Source organism: Lingula anatina, chromosome 4 (assembly GCF_051362555.1).
Source record: "Lingula anatina isolate TDL-2025a chromosome 4, LinAna3.0, whole genome shotgun sequence".
Taxonomy (NCBI): domain Eukaryota; kingdom Metazoa; phylum Brachiopoda; class Lingulata; order Lingulida; family Lingulidae; genus Lingula; species Lingula anatina.
Window position 1 is genome coordinate 16,474,425 of NC_141770.1, and position 17,773 is coordinate 16,492,197.

At 35.7% G+C, this 17,773-nt stretch overlaps 2 protein-coding genes across 2 annotated transcripts in view; one reads left to right on the forward strand and one right to left on the reverse strand.

Moving 5' to 3' along the window:
- Positions 1 to 1,208: 1,208 nt before the first annotated feature.
- Positions 1,209 to 16,757, forward strand: LOC106150864 (uncharacterized). Its single transcript, XM_013523878.2, has 4 exons — positions 1,209 to 2,804; positions 4,858 to 5,145; positions 14,330 to 14,559; positions 14,936 to 16,757. The coding sequence occupies exons 1-4, from the start codon at positions 2,399 to 2,401 to the stop codon at positions 15,104 to 15,106; spliced, it is 1,095 nt and encodes a 364-aa protein (XP_013379332.2). The 5' UTR covers positions 1,209 to 2,398; the 3' UTR covers positions 15,107 to 16,757.
- LOC106150846 (rotatin) overlaps positions 16,007 to 17,773 on the reverse strand; it is a 32,295-nt gene continuing 30,528 nt past the window's right edge. The window contains exon 46 of the mRNA XM_087011025.1: positions 16,007 to 17,606. Coding sequence (XP_086867151.1) covers positions 17,463 to 17,606 — 144 coding nt within the window. The 3' untranslated portion in view covers positions 16,007 to 17,462. The remainder of the gene's footprint in view (positions 17,607 to 17,773) is intronic.

Here is a 17,773-nt window from a genome sequence, read left to right on the forward strand (position 1 = left end):
CTAGCCCCTCCAGACACGGAACAAAATAAAACGTCTCTTTCTGCGTTCATATACATGATTATTTCGTTAACAAGTCCCGTTACAAGCTTTCTAGTCTGCTGGCTACCACAGTAGAGTTGCATGTATATAGAAACGCATTCACAATATAGAATCCTTTAGATCGCTTTGAAACCGACCCAAGTGGCGTAGATTATGTCTTGATAATATTGATTGCTATCGTGTCGTTGAATACGTAGCTTGTCGTCCAAACAGTAACACGGAACTTTTCATAGGTGTTGTCAGTAAAAATCCTCATGTTACCGAGTTGATTGCAATAAGTCCAATATTATGCTGTTATCAAAGTCACTAAAATTGGTTCAGATCGAAACCCGTGCAGTGTGAATGCGCCTTCATACGGCAATGCAGAGATGGTTTTCCGTGTTGTATCGCTTATCTACAGAGTCTCAGGGTGGTTGTGGGCATGCCGTGGCCAGTTACTGCATGGTTGCGGTCAAGGGTGTCCAGTTGGGTATGAAATTAATTGTTTTCTCCTTTCTGTACTGCGTCTGCTAAACGCTGAGTCACAGCAATTCTATCTGAATTTTTACACTTATCATTTATGTAAACAAAGCATAATTTTGGCCTGATATTCTACTAAAGAGAGGTGTTTAAGACGGCTGTTAGAATGACCAAAATTAGATTTTAAAATAAATAAATAAGTGAATAAATAAATCAAACCTAATTTGTCCATGTAAATTTTAATTTGTATTTGTGGATAACAAATTGATGAATATAAGAATGCTTGACCCTCTTTCTTGACATGTATAAAGCGATTTTCCAGATATTCGAACAAGATTTCCGGAAAATGTAAGTTACACAACCAGCAAAATACGAGAAGAGCCCTTCTCTATCTATAAACTATGCGTTGTGCTTTCGGGGAAAGTGTTTGGTCACCTGTCTCTTGTCTCCACTGTACCTCTATTTATTGATAGAAAGACCACGATGCTTCCCTCCAACCCCCCTCCCCTCCCCGCTCCCTCACAAAATCAACTACCCGTTTCAGTGTTTGCACGGGCCACGGCAAAACCATTCAAAACGATTAGAGAATAACTCAGGGTAAAGCAGGGTGACAGAGAGAGGTGATATCACCTGTTATTTACTCTAACCACCTCGTAATTACAGTCTTTTCACTCGCCAATATTTTTATTGTTTCTGATAAGGGAGGACAAGAACGGAGGCGTGCTGGTCATGCTGGCGAGATGGCCACCTCTGATGAAGGTGATTGTGGGCCGTGGTCAGAGATATACTGCGATGGTTAACGGTCTGGTCATCAACTGGCTACTGGCCGTTACATCTCAGGGGGGCAGAGCCGCCTATTCTGTTCAGTCACGAGTTGGTGAAGTTGCCCTTTTCTGTTGGACCTTAAACCGTTATAAGTTACTTTTTAAAAATATGGTTGTACGCATGTGGTAAACAATTGCGTTTAATATCATGTTGGAGTGTTTTGCGTTTCTATTCATGGGAATTTTACTGCCAATTTGGAGTCTGTTTTCTTTCTTTTGTCACACGAAGGCGTAGATAGGAGAGCGGGTATTCAGTAAAACATATTATCTCTAAAAATGCCAGTTTCTTTCGTATGGGCCAGACTTTAGTCTGGGGAGGAAATCAAACGTTTCCTTCCGCATATGTCCCATCGTAGGCGATACAGATTCAAAAACCCAGGAAGAAAGGACAATATCAGGCTCCTCGGTACGGGAGCACCTGCCAATTTATAACCGGATTTGGTACTTGCTCATAACTTTCCATTTCTTCTCTTACTTTATTAATGAATGATAAAAAGCAATATCACCTCTAAACTAATCGTACCTCGTGGGTTTCGGCATAATGCATTTTCAAAGTGAGAAAGAAAGCTCAAAATAAAGAAAGTACAAAATAAACAAAAAACGAAGGAAAAACTGGGGAGATGAGGAAGAAATAAACAAAGAAAGAAAAATGACAGAAATACTTTCTTGCTTAGGTCCCTATGCTCTGTCTCTTTCCCATCGCCAGCAACCGCATTATTATCTATGAGTAATATTTAGGTGGATACGGGCTAAATTACCGGGTATGACTACGTTAATCTCGATGTATTTTTTTATTGGCGAAAACCCGGCGCGTCTTATCCGAACTCCAAATCTGCGAGGTGGGTCGTTTAAGAATTTAGGAACGCAGATTGTGGAGGGTCTTTAAGTCTTACGGGTTAACAGAGCGCGACTGAGCATAAACAGTTATGAACTGCTCCTTACAGTGAGTCTTATCATTTAAAGAAGAACAGCGTCCAACGTAAGACGTAGGGAACGAGCTGACAAGTTATTGGACAAAGTTAACAGGGAGCTTAACAGGGACATTAGATCAACGTAAGGACTGGATCTGTCGTTAAATGGAACCTTTACATGTCAAACCCTCCGGTATACTAGGCACTAGTTCAGGACTCGTTGACAACAAAGGATTAAATTCGTTTAATGTTGACAAAGGAACGACAGCGATCTGGAAAATGGCTGACAATAGATCCAGTACTTCACCAACTCAATTCAGTGACAGTAGCCAAAAAGTCAAATCAGCATTTCACAGAGTTAGTGACAGGAAAATGAATGTTTTACAAGTTGTTACACAAGGCGAGACGATGAACAATAACGGCACAGAAAATTTGCTATCTGCAGTTCAGGCGCAAAATGACAGGAATTCAAATGATCAGAAACATTCGACATCAGGTCTCAAGTTCGGAATAGATAGTATACTTGCCTCGCAAGCAAAAATAAAATCTGCAGCAGAAAAAGATATCAAAGGTAAGTTTCCATGAATTAAGCGACATAGTAAAGACAGCATGGTATATATTTGCTTAGTGAATAAGTTATATGCACAATAAAAGAATGCAAATGAATTTCTATAAAAAAATGCTTCATGTAGGACACCCTGGAAGAGATGCCACCAACATGATATTTCAAAGTTAAAGAGCCTCTAAATATATGTAAAATCGTAGGTATTAAATTTAAAACAAATGCTGTGACTGTCACCCAGAGGCGTGACGTGACCCCTTCTCTGTTATACAGTCTTAAATGTGTTTGTTATGTAGACAAGAGGTAAAAAAAAAACTGGGCACGATTTTATAATTGAAGTTTTAGATGGAAACTTTGTCTTCATTTGAAGGTCTAATTTCGATCTACTTCAATTCAGGAGTAGTAGTCTAAAATAAGTTTTTTTTGCCATAGTATTGTATTTGATATATGATTTGATGTTCAGTATAGTTTTGTACGTATTTGATATAGTATTTTGTTAAATGAACGTTTTTTTTTAAACTGCATTTAGGAGGTGCATGTTTTCCCAAAATCCAACGTGACTCTCTCTCTCTCTCTCTCTCTCTCTCTCTCTCTAAAGCAAAGCAGTTCATTTGAAAAGAATGAGTTTTTCATAGTGAGTTTTATATAGAATATATAGAAGACCGGTATATTTTGATTGAAAGGTCTTACATTTCGAGCAACCCTTTCGGTGTCTTTTTCAAATTAGTATTTTACCATCATACGTTGGAACTGTTTCTATCAAAAATAAACTCTTTGCTATTCATATGTGTCACTTTCACTAATGCTGGAAATATTTTCAAACGTGCACGATATGGTATGATTTGGAAGCTATGGAATTAATTGTGAAACATTTTAAAGTGGTATGGAAATTACTCAAATTACTCAAAGTAAAGTCTTTGTCATCCAAGCATTAGAATAAGAATGCTTTTTTTTTTTTTTTTTGGTCGTTTGATTTTTTCTCAGTCCACTACATTTAAATGTTGATTTGTACCCTTTCTTAGACTACGAAACAAGTTACTACATTTTAGTGTCTTGGAAATATATAGCTACAGATATGTGTTCTCGCCAGTTGGTTTGAGATTCAAAATTCGTCGATTTTAAGGGTTTTGTCACAAATGTCTTAAATTGAGTGGAGAAAGGCTGGAAATCTGCAGCTGACCTTGCGGAAAATTCTGTAAATGGCTTAGATCTCTATGTTAACAAGACAAACGTCAAAATAACAGCTTCATTTTCAATTTGTAAAATTCCCTAGGAGCGCCTGTACTCTCTTTCTGTGCTTATATTTTCTTTGTACTTTGCTATGTCTAAATACATGTGCGTATCTCAAATTCAGAATTACGCCTGTGGTTCTAAATTATAATTACTTTTTTAATGTTGTAATTAAAAAAAAAAAATAATAATAATAATAATAATAATAATAATAATAAACATTCATCGGCTTGACAGGAAGTCCCGGTGGTGATCTTCGGTCCAATACATTCACTGCCTCTGCTCTGATATTCTCGACTGTTATGGTGGCCCATTTTACAGTACATGCATTCTTAAAATGCTAGTTTAAATAATTAACCTATCACATTAAATACACAAACGGGTCCAGAACTAATAGGTTGTTAGGTTGTGGAAAAATGGAAGAAAAGTGTCGTTCGAATGACACAGTGCTCCTGCTTTTCGCACTCTGCAATGCTTTTGCCGTAGCAGTGTACATGTATGATATATGTTTTATTATTATTATTTGTTTGTTTGTCTGTTTTCAATATCCCACACTCACTTGTGTTGATTTATCTGTAGAAAGGAGTGCCATACTGTGATATAGATACTTTTTGAATAAGAGAAATGCATATATGCATGGTTTCAATTTTTTTGTTACACAATATTCGTAATTGGTTTAGAAAAGCACTAGAAGCAATATTCGCAAAAAAGTTTGTTGTGCAAAAATAATAAAATTCAACATTTCTTCAAAATCCCTTTTCTTTAATATTGATTTAGAAACTGAGAGCAAAAATCAAGATAGAATAATGATTCAACCCACCTTGCTTTGCAGACCTCGAAGAAATCCGAAGAGCAAACGACCTCGAGCGTTTCGCCTCACAGGGCAGCACCAGCCGCGTAGCGGCATCCACAACGCCGACGACAACGTCACCCCTCGCTGGCATCACCCCTCCGTCTCCCTCCAGCCCTATGCTGCCCCTCTCCTCCGCCGCGGCCGCCGAGTCCCCCAGCCTTTTCTCTTCGCTGTATAACTACTGGAGTATGTTCCCGTATATTGGTGCCGGGGATGCTTTCTCTGCGCTGGTTCACCAGAGAGAGGCGATGCTTAGGTTTTCAACAGGTAAGGCTTGGAAATACTGTAGATGTTGTGTTTCTGACATTATTTTAGGTCTCAAAATTCGTAGAGGTTGTGTTGGCCACGTTATTAATATTAGATACGCCTTATAAAATCAAGGTAATAAGAGCTTTTAATGCGCACATCGCACGTTACTAGTTAGAGTTGACAGCGGAAAACGTATAGATACACCTCTTGTCAGTAAAAAACTCAACGCCAAGTAGTTTAAACAATTTATATTATTCTATTATTATTATTCTTAATATAAAAAAGTAAGGCGAAAACTAGCAGCACTAAATGGGGGTTATGATACTTTGTTTTGCTATTCAACTAGTTATAAATTTCTAAATATCGCTCTTTTAAGATAATAATAATAAAAATAATAATAATAATAATGCAAGTAACTTTTTACGTGTACGTGTTAATAAAAAATACTTAGGGTTTACCTTTTTAAACAAACATTAACTTCAAACAAAAAACACAGTAATATATTTTTCATATATGTCATAAGAATTAACAACTCATGTGTTTTAAATGATCATACATGTAAGTAACGTAAATAAAATGTTGATACTAATTGATTTTGTAAAAATATAAAATATTACAATTTATGATACAACTATGAGGGGTAGTTATCCTCAGAAATCAGAAGTATTTATCAATCATGGATGAAATCTTAACCTGTCTAATCTTCTACTAACGTATTAAACATTGCTCGGTTCATGCGTCTCAAAAACCGCCAAAAGTTAAAAAAATTAAATCACCTTTTTTCACAAAATCACTAAAAAAGCAAGCAAAAGGATTTATTTTCTACAGCACCTTAAGCGTGCAGGCCTTACAACTGATGACCTTGTAACTTATTACCAGACGGTCATAAGGCCAATTTTGGAATATGCTGCCCCTGTCTGGCACTTTGGGTTAACGAATGAATTGACTGCCCTAGTAGAAAAGTCTCAAGAAAGAGTTCTTAAGATAATTTATCCTGATCTTGAACATGACGCTGTTTGTGAACATAGTAAACTTGAACTACTGAGTGAAAGACGGCTCAATGCATGCAAAAAAATTGTTTATTAGTATATCAAATTAATCGGATCATAGGCTGCATTATCTTTTACAACCAAAACAAAATGTCAAATATTCATTAAGGGAACAGGAAGCATTCAAAAGACCTAAAATTAAAACCAAACGATCAATGAGTGACTTTTTAACAAGTGCCATATATAAGTTTCAGAATTAACTGATAGACTTTTATTTCTTTTTTTAACCTTGCATTTTAGATATTTTATTTTTTAATTTGTTTACATATGTCTTTTAATATTCCTTTATTCTTACTTACTAATGGTTTTATTCAACTATGATGCAATGATTGTAATAATCCAACCCTCGGGTTGCAAGTTTGGTAATAATACAGTAAACGTTTCACCCTTCTTTCTTGCCTTGAGGTATATTCTCATTAAACTTGGGATGCTGTAGATTTATTTAGAATTAGAATTAGCACGTCTAGAATTTTTTAATCTTCTAGCTTTATTTTTATTCAGTTGTTTGTATGTTTTTTAAACAACAAACATATATCGACCTATATACCTTAAATATACAATATCGATAAGTCTGGCCTTCGTAAAGCTTTTCACTTTTGCACTTATGTTAAAAAGGAAAGGATTTTTGCATAAATCGGTAAGTGGAGACTGATTGAGTTTGACAATTTCAAAATTCTAGAAAATGAACACCTAAATTATGTTAAACTTCACAATTGTGTTAAGTCTGATCCCGAAGTCAATAAGTGCTGGGAAAATTAAAATTTATATATCAGGTGGACGAAGAAAACGATTACAAAAAGAAATTGAGAGTAGTATACGCGCGCGCGCTCGTGTGTAAAAAAGCAATTTAATTTCTGGGGAAACTACGATACTCTTCTTTCCCGTTTTTTGCATCTTTCTGACTTGTCCTTTTTGATTTGTGCGTTAAGCGCGCCAGGGTTGTCACGGGCATTGTTGAGACGAAAAGTGTTTTCCCTGAGGAATTTTTTTCTTTTAGTATAACGTGAAATTTTATTAAATAATAATTGAAGATTTTGAGTTATGAAAGTCTAAATACCCGCAAAATGGGTGAAATTCTAAAATATTTCAAAATTCTGCAGATAAGAATAACTATAAGAATTATTCTATCGTGATAAAACTGGACAAATCAAATGTTTTATTATTTTTCCTAAAAAAGACTTTTTCTTGTAAGTTCCAATCGAGAAATGGTCCACTTTGCTCAGATTTCATCAAATTAAGCATTTTCCTCTCTCATGTTTGCTTGGCTGAGTTTGCAGGAATTGTAATCCATTCATGAATAAAACTTCCAATTATAAATAGTACTCGTTTATCAAAAACAGCGTTTTTTAATAATTGAATGTATAGAATTTATTAATCAGTTTCTATTGCTATGTAGAAGGTCATCATTCGCTTAGATGACAGTATTCCATTGTCCATTTAAAATCTTTGGTTTTTTGTTTATTTTTTTACTTTTTTTATTTTTTTATTTTTTTATTTTTTTTTTTGTGTGTGTGTGTGTGTGGCGAAAATATCCTTTTGTGATGAAATTAATGATTATGGAAATTATTTTATTTATGGCCAAGAAATTAAAGCTGAAAAAAGTCTAAAAGAGAATTGATAAAACTAAGGAACAGATTCTTTTAATTTCATGCCAAGTCGAAATTGTTTGATCAGATTATAAACAGTTCAGTTTTGATGAAATGAGTTTTTTGTTTTATTTTTTATTGATGACAATTAACAATGAATGGAGCGCTTTTATAATCTTCAAAGAAGGGAAATACGAGTAGGATTTCAGTCCCATAAAAATATGGGGTAAATTTTCACGACTTGTGCATTCCTCGTTGTGCTTTTCTATTCATTACCTATTTTTCATATTCAATTTATCATTTATTTCTTGTCTTGTTGTTTATTGATCCTGATTTTGTATTTTAAAGAGAGTATATTTATAACAATTCACCAGACCTTCACCGCAGTGTTGTCTATATAGTGTTACCCACAGGAAGTAGACAGGGGCGTTTTTTGTGGTGGTGGGGAGCGGGAGGGGATTAAAAACCTGGATCCTTTAGTATCGTTTGATACATGCGCCAAATCAGAGACAGTGGACTTTTCCACCCCCATAGTTGATCCAACTTAGCAAGTGGCATAGAACCTAGATCAACTTTTGATTCAAAGGAGACTTTTCCTACCAAAAGGGCGGTTCTCTCAAACCGCCCGAACTCTCCCTGTCTGCAGGTCTGGAAATACTCTTTAAAAATTAATTTTGCAACTTTTGCAACAATGGCCACTGTTTTCAGGGTATTTACATACCGTCAGCCCATCTGCCACGCAGTGGAGGGGACGGGGAGGAGGGGGGGCTAGGCAGACATGTTAACTGTTTAGTCAAATATCAGAGGTTGAGATCTCCCTTGTTAGCGGTGACACGCTTGCGTGCAGAGAACGCTTATTGGGGCGATGAAGATCTCTCAAAATGCAAAATTCATTTGCTGAGGAAAGTTGGCCGTAAACCGTCAATTATGACGACAGATTACGAGTGTTTACAACGCCATTACCGTAATTTGCCTAACTCAGTCGTAATCCGGACAATCTCTTGTGCAGCTATCTCTTGCGGTTTGGCCATTTTGCATATGTCAAACTGGAAGGTGTCGTGAGAAAATGAGACCCTCTCGATCAGGAAACGGCACGTCCTGTCTCCGGTGAACCAAACATTTGCCAACCATTGATTAATCTCGCGTGACATTGCGTGACGGCCGCCATAAAAACTCTACTTTTTCCAACCCGACTTGCTGTAGACGATTTTGTGGTACCTTAGACATTCTCCAAGTGTTATCACAGCTTTGGGTTTGTTTCACAAAAGTGTAAGTTTGTCCAGAGACTTTTTTTTTATGTCACCATTAAATATCCCATCCTGCAGCAAATTATAATAGGTTTTCTGTTAGCTGTTTAATATTTCAAGTTAAGCTATTTTTTCCCGCTGCTTTGCGTATTCATAGCCATGCTAAATTCACAAAAGACATGTTATCATTTTTGGGTGTACGAAGTTCAAAAAGGTTAACATAAATTTTGCAATGGCGGTGCGTAAAAGAGCTGTTTGATTATTTTTTTCTTCGAATCGTCATCACTTCATAACATTTCACAAATGTCGCCATCAATAGAAATGTCCAAGATATGCTCCATGAGCAGTGTATATGATCTTGAATCAGTCGGGTACATATTATTACGCAGACAACCTCTGTTGCATAACGAATACATGCATGAGCATAGTTTCTGACAAAGCCTTGACTTACATGACACGCCGCACGCAGAGCTATCAAAAAAAAAAAGACAGAGTAAATATCGATATAAATCTGCTAAATTACTTCCAAGAAGTATTCCTTACAAAAAATGAGAAACAAGAAAACGTGGCAGACCCGCTGCGCAGATGCTGTAAGACATATGCATAAGTCGTAAGCCTTAAGCATAGGCGTTAGTGGGGGGGGGGGGAGGTAAGGAAATCCCACACCTCTCCACAACACACACACACACACACACACATTTTTTCCACCACACTAATTATAATCCAAGGAGCATAAGGGTTTAAAGGCAATCTCTGCCGTCATAATTTCTTTTCCGACTAGACTAGTTACATGTACTACCCACAATAAGCACTTGAAATTTGCTTCCAACGTGCCTTGATATACATAATATATAGAATAAGATGATGCAGACCGTGCAAACTCAAGTGACAGAAAGCTATGTAAAGATGAGATCGTCATTTGTGATGGTTAACGGACGGTCAAATAATCGCATTGGCAATCGACCAAATTGTGTTTTGCTTCGGTCATGCTCAAGGCACGAGGAGCGTCTCTTTTGCTCTCTCCAACATTTAGAGTTGAGCTCCACCTTCCATGGTGTGAACCTTATCTTTTGCTATCTTAAAACAGGTACTTTCTGTCCAAAAGAACAAGATCAATTCGAAAATGAGAATAAATAAATAAATAAATAAATAAATAAAATGTACATATAGTAAAAATAAATACATAAAAGAGATAAATAGATTCAAAATCGAAAATGCGGTTTCTTATTTAACGAACAAAAATACCTTACAAAGGGTTCAATGGTATAAATCTTAATGTTACAATACTTGTGAAAAATTGGACTGAACTTGCGTGCACAACTTCGTAAATTAAGTAGTTTCTCTTGGAGCTCTTTATCTCCTGTTCATCATTAATAAGGAAATATTGTGGTATTTCACACTTGATTATTTCTCTCATCTTAAAACTCATAACGACGGTCCTGTTCATTCACTGACTAATATAACGAGAAAGTGTAGGAAAATAAGTAGATTGGATACCAGATATGCTTCCGATAGTTTTCTATTTTTAATCGTGGAAGACTTTTGCGTTTCACCGCCCACACCCAAACTGCGGTATCACACGGGTTTAATGTGTTTAAACTAGCAGTGGGATAGTGCAGAGGTGTAAGACATTTCTTTTTACATCGACGATACTGTTTCAGTAAGACCAGTATTGGTCAGATAAAACCGCAAATATGACTCGTTTTACTTATAAACTACATTATCTTACTATTGATAATGAAGTTAAGCCTATCTCTTCATTCTTCCTTTCAAATAATATTTAACCCTCCCCCGTTCTATTTCACAAAAGCCATCGAAGGTTTATTTCTTTTTTTCAAATTAATTCACCTATTACACCACTTATGAATTCTTTTAAACAACTTCTATGACAAAAGCAATATACTCTCTGAGAATAGACTTCTTTATCGCGACGTTAATAACACCCCCTCCCCTCCAACTGGGGAGCTGGTCTGGTTCAAGGCTTTCTGCTTTGGTACGCACACATTTTAAAGACTGAATACACTTCTGTCCATGTCAAGGGAAACTGCTGCACATATGGTTAGTGCTCTCGAAATGTTGATAAATAAATAAATAAATAAATAAATAAATAAATACAACAGCTGTATTCGGACAGCTATAATATGTGGTGTATGTTTGTAGCAGGCACTAATGCTGTATATTGAAATTCTGTATTTTCGCTCAACTATAGAAGTTTTTTTTTTTTTTTTTTTTGACACCATTTAATAATACCATATGGATATTTACTGCACTTATAAAGTACATGGATAATGTTTTTTAACGAAAACGTGTTTATTTATTTATTTATTTTATTTTATTTATTTATTTATTTTTTTTTTTTTTTGGTTGAGGGATTTCTTTTTATAATTAAAGACTGGTTGTCACTTAATTGAAAAAAGAGCGCAAATTTAACGTGCGCATTGTATTGTAGTCAGGCCATAAGATGTCGTGGCAAAAAAGATTCGCGTAGTCTTAGCAAATACGCCCTGATTTGAACAGTTGTCGGTTACAACTCCCGCAAAAAATGATAATAGGTATAAAAAGACAATAACAAGTCCCGGTGTCTCATGCTTAAACTACTTTGCCATGATAACCAGCCAGACGTGGTTCTCCTCAAGGGGAAACCTCGCCCGGAGATGCTAACCAGGGAATAACAAATGACCTGCCACTTTAAGTGAAGACAGTGGTCGGTTTGGGTGATTTCTGCTAGTCATGCTTAGTAGTATTGTTGTATATTTTCTCTGTTGTCTCATGTAAGTCCATTTTTACTTCACTTTGTCTACAACTGACTCTTGATTTTAGCCCCCACGCGTACGATAAATACTGACTATGATATACTTTTAGTTTTTTCATGACTTAACCGTTGATACGTATAGATATCACATAAGTAAGATACAATTCACATTTTTGTGATTGTATCATCTTGAACAGAGGATTAACAACTGTAGTTGATCAAAAGAAAAAGGTCACGCCTGCCTCGCTATTTAAGCGTAGATTTTTTTTTTTTTTTTTTTTTTTTTTTTTTTTTTTTTGGTCTTGGATTCCACCACGCATTCCATTTGGTCATGTTAAGAGTCAACAGAGAGACCACCTCAAACAAGTCAAAGATTACATTAGTTCTACTGCAAGTATTAGGATGCAAATAATTAAAAAAGTAAATGAAATTGAAAAAAATTAAATTGTTTAGCAAACAATAAAAAACAGAAAATATGCAACAGTCAGTGAGCAAGATCATAATCACATAATATATGGGTGTCCTTGTCCTGGGTTTTAGATGCAATAAATTTGGCGTCCAAAATTCGCGTCAAAAAAATCATCTCGACAGTGTAAAGGAACCGGAACGGTACTTGTTTGAGAAATTCGAGACAGGCGCCAAAATTATTCCATCACAATAAATTAATAATTCTAAGCTTACAGGCCTTCACTGTTTGGTTTCTGAATATGACTGTAAATATGCAACCAACAGGTTATCGTGGTTATCTAATCCTGATGTGTTAATATTTGGTTACTAAATATAAGAATTGGTTAATACCAGTCTTCCGTCTACCAGGAACTTAATTAAACCAACGATATTAAATATATACATTGCGTTCCCATCATATCATAACAAAACGCGGATCTCATTTACTGAGATAAGAAAAACAACAAGAATACCATGAAGAGACGAGAAAAAGTCAAATTTAATCGGAAATTTATACAGATTATAATTAATTTTAGTCTACTTTTTTACCCATTGCATGTCTTAAAATTATGTAGCACCTTTTGCAATTTTGATGACATAGAGTACAAAGTATATAAATATTTTGCAATGAAGAAAAATTAAGTATACCTTTAAAAATAATTAGCCTTGAGCAATAGGCTCTCACCAAACTAAATCAAGAGCAATGGAAGACAAGAAAACGATCATTTGAGCGTTTATAAATACTGACTCATGAAAAAAAAAGTTGTAGCTAATGGTTAGCCAATGAGGCAGACAGGCTGTCACATTGATGATGTAGTCCCCTTTCCCCATCTCTCTCTCTCTGACAAAGGTTAACGAATTAAGCTAAGCGCAATATAATAGACCCACTAACAACGGTTAACGCCCCGTTTTATCTGTTGTCACACATTTTGGGTACACGAGGAACGGACTGTTGTCTGTTGTCACGCAAACGCATGATACCAGTGGCCACATTCACACTAGTATTAGACATATCGATCTTAGTGACGTTAGGTCCAGTACAGTGGAAAATAACCAGACAATGTTAGGCAACCTAAACCCCAAGAAAACACATGCTCCATTCAAGCCAATCTGGCGGTCTGTCGCAAACCCTTTAAACCACTGTCCTGGGGCCAAAACCAAGCGCCTGAAAACGTGCAGAAAAACATCATTGCATTTATAAAAGGGACCGCCTTTTTTTTCAAAAATAAATAAATAAAATTTATAGAATTTTAAAAATTGGTGAAAAGTTTGAGGAAGGTCGTTGGAAATCCGTGAAAGGGCTTTTGGCGTTACTAAACCCGAGTCAAGAGTAACTGCGCTTACAGCTCTAAACACTGGTCGCTAGATCTGGTCCAGATATTTAAGATACGTCTCCGTTTTTGTTAGTTTCACCTGTTTAAGATTTGACCATTAACAGTCATTTTGACGGTGGTCAGCCTTCTCTGCCCATCAATCATATCATTAACCGGTCAGCGAACCGGTTATAATGTGTACTGCTAGTCCAAGAGGGTTGTCGACGGCGTTATCGAGATGAAAACATTTCAATTACAGAGGCACCATATACAAGCTGATTGTATCTATTTTATTTATCCCGGTCTGTAAGTTCCCCGGGCATCTAACGTAGTGGTTGTTTACCAAGATATTATAATCGCACAGGCTTGCAATGCGATTATAATATCTTATAATTTTGTCCTCATTTTGAGAGACAGCGCTTGGGGTTTTCGTTAATTCGGTTAATTGCGGAACGACCTGAAATGGCCGTTTTAATTTCCTGCTCTTTAAATTTATTCAACCGTTTTTTTTATATATATCTATTGATATTTTTGAATAAAGAAAATTCTGGGCACTCAGACAAAATAATGTTGTTCACCAAATAATTGATAAAGAGGCATTTAAGATAAAACAGACAAATCAGCGATACGTTATTTAGACAAACAAAATCTGGAAAAAATCTCAAAACTTATGAAATATAGCTTTGTTTAAACTTGTCATGATATACGTTTAAAAATACGCTATTTGACGAAAAAAAGAAAAGAAAGACGATATTCTACAATCTTTTTTTCTCACAGCTAAATTTACCATGATCTATTCAAATTCCAGTTTCAGACATTACAAAGCAAACGGCCCTCCCACCCTCAGTGACGGCGTCCATGATGGATTACTACAGTCAACTGCAGGCGGCGCCACTGAGGAGCAAGAGGCTCTGGAAGCGCACCGTGTATACGCCGGAGCAGAAGCGCTACCTGGAGTCACAGTTCCAAGCTCAGAAATTCGTGGATGTTTTTGAGAGACGGCGACTGGCGTTTGTTCTGGGACTCACCGATGAAAATGTACGTTAATTGAGATTAAATAAGATGATATTATTATTCATTTTTCTCCGTGTGTGATACCTTCGCCTTCTCAATGTTAATTTATTAAGCCCGATGTTTCCAATATAATCTGGCTTTATTACCGTCAACCAGAGCCAAAGATTGATTTTTTCGCTAGCTAGATCTAATGCTTTGTACTTTTCTTTACTGTGAAACTTTTTGCATAGAATTTATGTCACCACTCAACAGGCCTCTAGAAAAGAGAATGGCTAACTACTAGTATGTTGTAAAAAACCTACACGATTTTCAACTTCTTTCAACATTCAAATTGGGTTCTAAATAAAACACTCAAAACCTTCATCAGCCAATAAATCAACTATGTTATTGTCATTTTTAGGTTAAAGTATGGTTCCAAAACCGTCGCAAACGTTGGCGCCGGGCCCTGATGCAGGGAGACGGATCACTGAAAACCCTTGACAGTCTTGAGGACTACCGCAAATTCCAAGCCCAAAGAAACAGCGTCGACCCAGACGACATGGAGGAGGTTATTGAGGACGAAGACGAGTGACGCAACAAGGTTCTTTGTCCTCTGCAGGACGATTACTTTAAACACAGCGTTTTGACAAACGCCGTTGATGGATGCCCAGACGACATAAATGGCACCAACGTTTTCAATGTCAAGGACAAATACGTCTAGGTCAAGGGCAGTGCCATTATTGAAGATGTCCTAGGGTTCCTGCACTGCAAAATATTCCAGGAGTGGCACGGAAAAAGCATCCTGATACTGTCTATACCGCAAATGGAAGGATGTCTTTATTTTAAATGTTAGTGTCAGTCAGTACCCGCGAGCTTTAAGTTTTAACAATTATTCAAAAGGGCAGACAAAGCACTTCATTGTCCTTTCTTGGTTAAGTTTTACAAGAGCATCTCAAGGGACAGAAAAAAAATTACAGAGAAAAGCACATCCAAATTACCAAAGTCGTTATAGTAGTTGCAGTACTGATAACACCGGTAAAGATATCTTAATGTTTACAGGTGATAAGAAACCTGAAATGCTAGTTATCCAGCCTGTTAAAGCTTTAATCACCAGTTATACACATCAAATTCCAAAGAAATAAACAGGCAACTTGTACATAATCATACATGCTTTATGGAGGCTAAGGAAGCAGAGCTTTAATTTTAGATTAGGTATTTATATGCATCCTCCAAGGTTGCCTAAGATGGCGTCATTGCAGATGGGCTTGGTTTTACGGGCCGTTAGTTATTTCTTCACTCTACTCCTTTTCTTCAAATACCCTGAGAGCTATTTACATGTTTTGGTGTCATCATATTTTAGACTAGAATGCAGTAAAATTTGAAAGATAACACTGAAATGAGCTGCTTTAAAAATTTGGGAAATAATTTATGTATCCAAAGTACCTCATTTTAGTATAAAAGGCATACTGTTCATAAAACATGAAGACAGATGACTGGTAATTGTATATACCAAAGAATATATTATTTTTGTTGTAAAAATGAAAGACATTAAATACTTGTAATTACATATATACAGTATATACATTGTAAAAAATAAATATATACATGAAGAGAGAAGCAGGCAAACAACTAAAAGTTGACTATTTTTGTTTCAGGAATTAAAGTTTCACTTTCATGCAGTTTATGGTAATGACTTGCTTTTCTTTTCTGGGGAACATTGTGAATTTTGCAGATACAGGATTAAAGTAAAATTCTCTACTGAAATAATGAGTCATTATCGTATTTTGTTAGTGCATGCATATTATTAAACCAGTAACATACAATGTAAAATTATATATCATAATATTTACATTCTTAACAACATGTACATAATAACTCAAAAAGGAAATTAAATACTTCAATTGTTCAATAAACTAACATTTAAAAAAATTCACAAGAACCCATCTTGTTATTTATAACTGTTACTATATATTGGATGGATAAGATATTCCTGAAAGATTTTTAATAAATAAAATGCTTATCAATAATAATTTAATGAAATTTCAAATTGTACTACTTCCAGGTGTGGCATCCGATGCATGGATATTGGGACTCAGTAGTTCTTATAACATCCATGTGACACTAAATGTAAATCTATAGTCCAAATACTTACAACACTAAGAGATTCAACAAAAGCTTTACAAAGTTAGTCAGGCAGCAGATAATAAAGTACTTTGTATTCAGATCAATTTTTATAAGATTTTTTTTTAAATAATGCTAGCACAAATTTAAGGTACAATTAAAGACCTTACTAATGGTCTTTCTATTAATCTGGGCATAACTTCTATAACTTCCACCCCTTTTATTGAAGTGACTCAAAGCCCCATGATTATAATCAAAAACCACACAGTGAAAGTATCGTGTGAAAATACCTAGCCAGCAGATACAAATAATAGGTGATTGTCCTCAAGAAGAGAGAGATGGCCAAGATAGCCATGTAATATTAACCTTTGCAGTACACCAGGCACGCAAGACAGTGCTGGGTTAGGATATCTGACCTTATGTGAAAAACAAATGATCGCTAAATGATAACAACACATCATGTGTGTTTTAAGGACAACTAATATATAAACATCAACAAAGAAAATATTTTTAAGAAAATATAAAAACAATTTGACTTCTAAATTTCATAAGGGTAATATTTGGCCAACTATTTGACACAAAATAAAGTTTTTAAAGTCCATTACTGGACTACATTATTATAGTTGATCACACGTTATACATATACTAGCAAGGCAAGTGCTTGCAGAAACAGGGTAACATGGACAAATTTTTAGGCCAGTAGTTTCCTTACAAGTGGACCTGTACATTTTTATCTCAGTCGGAAGCACACCAAAATTAAAGATATCTTAAATTAATACCAACTACATGTACTATGTACATCTGATGTCTAAACCTGGCATCCAGCATTACTCTTCAATGGTGGAGAGAATGGCTTCCATGTAGCCCTGCTGTTGTTCTCTCCATGGACTTCCACAGCCTTTGGTCTCAACTGTGCTGTAGGCCTTCTGCAGCTTTCTTAACATATTGCTGTTCTTTAGTGTGGCTTTGGCCTTCAAAGAAAGATTCAAAGATAAAATATACGTGTTTGTGTGTGTGTGTTAAGCATTCAAGTGATGTCCCCTTTTTCATCACTTTAAATAACCATGCACACATACGTTTAAATTTAAATTTTAAAATGTGAAAGTTCTAATGTTTGAATATTTTTAATCCAAATTTA